This window comes from Bubalus bubalis, chromosome 12 (assembly GCF_019923935.1).
Source record: "Bubalus bubalis isolate 160015118507 breed Murrah chromosome 12, NDDB_SH_1, whole genome shotgun sequence".
Classification (NCBI taxonomy): domain Eukaryota; kingdom Metazoa; phylum Chordata; class Mammalia; order Artiodactyla; family Bovidae; genus Bubalus; species Bubalus bubalis.
The window spans coordinates 26,685,989-26,687,995 of record NC_059168.1 but is presented as its reverse complement, the minus strand read 5'-3'; the positions used below and the strand labels follow the sequence as shown (position 1 = coordinate 26,687,995).

Genomic DNA, 2,007 nt, shown 5'->3' with positions numbered 1-2,007 from the left:
GATAAACATCTGAATTTCCACAAAAGGCATTAGAGCATCGTGGGGATGCACCAGGCAAGGAGAAGCTTGGGTTCCCTGCAGATAAGTCATTCTCTCTTAATCCTAGGTAGCACCTACTAAATGTTTACCATCCAGTTGCATCACCGCATAGAACCATATATACTTACTTTCAATCGGATAATTGTGTGACTGAGTTTTTAAAAGCTCGCCCTGGTTGCCACCTTGTTTTAGCAAGCATTTATTCAAAAATTTCCCTGGGAAGGACCTGTTTTGAACGAGGCCTGGAGAACAGCAGTAGATTTGAGCCCTGATAAAGGCTCACTTTTCATTCATAGTCAGAGCCTAAATGTGCTCTTCTTGTACCTAAACAGATAATAAGCACTCAGCACACTCCTCCTTCTTGACACAACACATTGAGACTAATCACACATAATTGGAGAGGAGGAGCAGAGGGCTGGCCACGCTATTGTGTCCAGAGGACAAACGGTCAGTCTATGAGGCTTTGGGCTGATGTAGTCGTTTCTTATACATCTATAGGGGAAAAAAACATCCTGTTTAAAAGGAAAAAGAGAATGGGTGAGAGAGACAGCCATTAAAAAAGTGGGGGGGGGAGAGAAAGATAGCAGATTTAATATAATTAATTTGAGGGTGATCTGAAAGATTTGATTTATTTATTTTTTTTAACCAGGAAAGAATCATCATGTTTGCTGGTTTGGCAGATGAAAAACGACCATCACTAAAAATACAACAAAGACCAGGATATTTTCTAAAGGAGGGTGGGGTGGGGTGGGATATGAATCACCAAAAGAAATTCTGAGAGGGAAAAATATTTGGGTGGCTTACAAGTCCCATTCAAATCTCACATAGGCTGCTAATACATATTTAAAGACATAGGTTTGGTGTAGAAAGAGCAACAAGCAGATGGAAAAAAGAGGAGTCTAGGATGGCTGGAGAGTCACGTGGGTGAGCAGGTGGACCCCATAACCCACACATGGAATGTCTCAGAGGTGGTGGGGGCCCAAGTCCTGGGGGTTTAAAAATCTCAGGGAGCCAACAGCTTGCTGCATATTATACCCATTACAGATTTCTGGTTTTGCTAAAGTATTGCCTATGCACTTGATGTTTTCTTCATCTTTAGAGCTGTTGAAGCTTCTATCCGTCTTTGGTTAAAATAAGCAGAAGCGGGAAATGAAGATTTTCTTCATAGACATCCTGGTTTTCCTTTTTCAACTGAAAACAATAATAGAGAAAAAAGATAAAGAGACTTAGAACAGGAATTTTCACTAGTCAATTGGAATGTTGAGTAAAAGGAAGACTTCTTATCTAAAAACATTGTTCTGGAAAAATAAACCACAAAAAAGCAACTCAAAGTGGCCCTCAGCAGCAGTGACAAGACAATACTATGGGTTGAGTTAGAAATTATTATTATTATTATTATTATTTTGGTAGGGGTAGGGTGTTTTGTTTTGTTTTGTTTTTATAAATAGCCAGGCTTCTTTTGTAACCTCTGTGGATTCTGAGACACTTCAGCACAGGGACAGCTGGGGACTCGCTCATCTTCACCAGATCAGCCATTTGGCCTAGAAGTTTCTGCTCCTGCCCACCCTCTGTCCCCTGCCAGTGCCCCAGGCTGGCAGGCAGTTCAGATCATTTAGAGCCTGTGGCACACCTGGGCACAAGGGACAGGCTGGTGGAGCTGAAGACATTTCAAAGGCTTTCCAGCTGCTTCCTAGGGCTTTTAATATTAATGATAAGTAATTCAAAAATTGTTGTCGCCAAGGAGGAAAACATATTCCAACAATTAGAGCAGCAAGCTTTGAATACTACTCAGGTAAAGTTCTGAGGGCCTTCCCTTGATAGATTTAAAAGTCCAATCAGAGTTCTCAAATCTAAAGTACATTTTCCCTCATTCAGGTAGAATAATTTTGAGAGTCGTATTTATATTTATTCTAGCAAATAATACGTTGCTGTTTATAAAGACAAATTTGTTATTTTTGAAGCTGGTGT

The 2,007-nt window shown here is 40.4% G+C and overlaps 1 protein-coding gene across 3 annotated transcripts in view; it reads right to left on the bottom strand.

The window, feature by feature from the left end:
- Positions 1 to 649: 649 nt before the first annotated feature.
- Positions 650 to 2,007, bottom strand: part of CAMKMT (calmodulin-lysine N-methyltransferase) — a 411,076-nt gene continuing 409,718 nt past the window's right edge. For all 3 annotated transcript variants that reach the window (XM_006056820.4, XM_006056819.4, XM_006056821.4), the window contains one exon: positions 650 to 1,230. In XM_006056820.4, the coding sequence (XP_006056882.1) occupies positions 1,153 to 1,230 (78 nt within the window). In that variant the 3' untranslated portion in view covers positions 650 to 1,152. The remainder of the gene's footprint in view (positions 1,231 to 2,007) is intronic.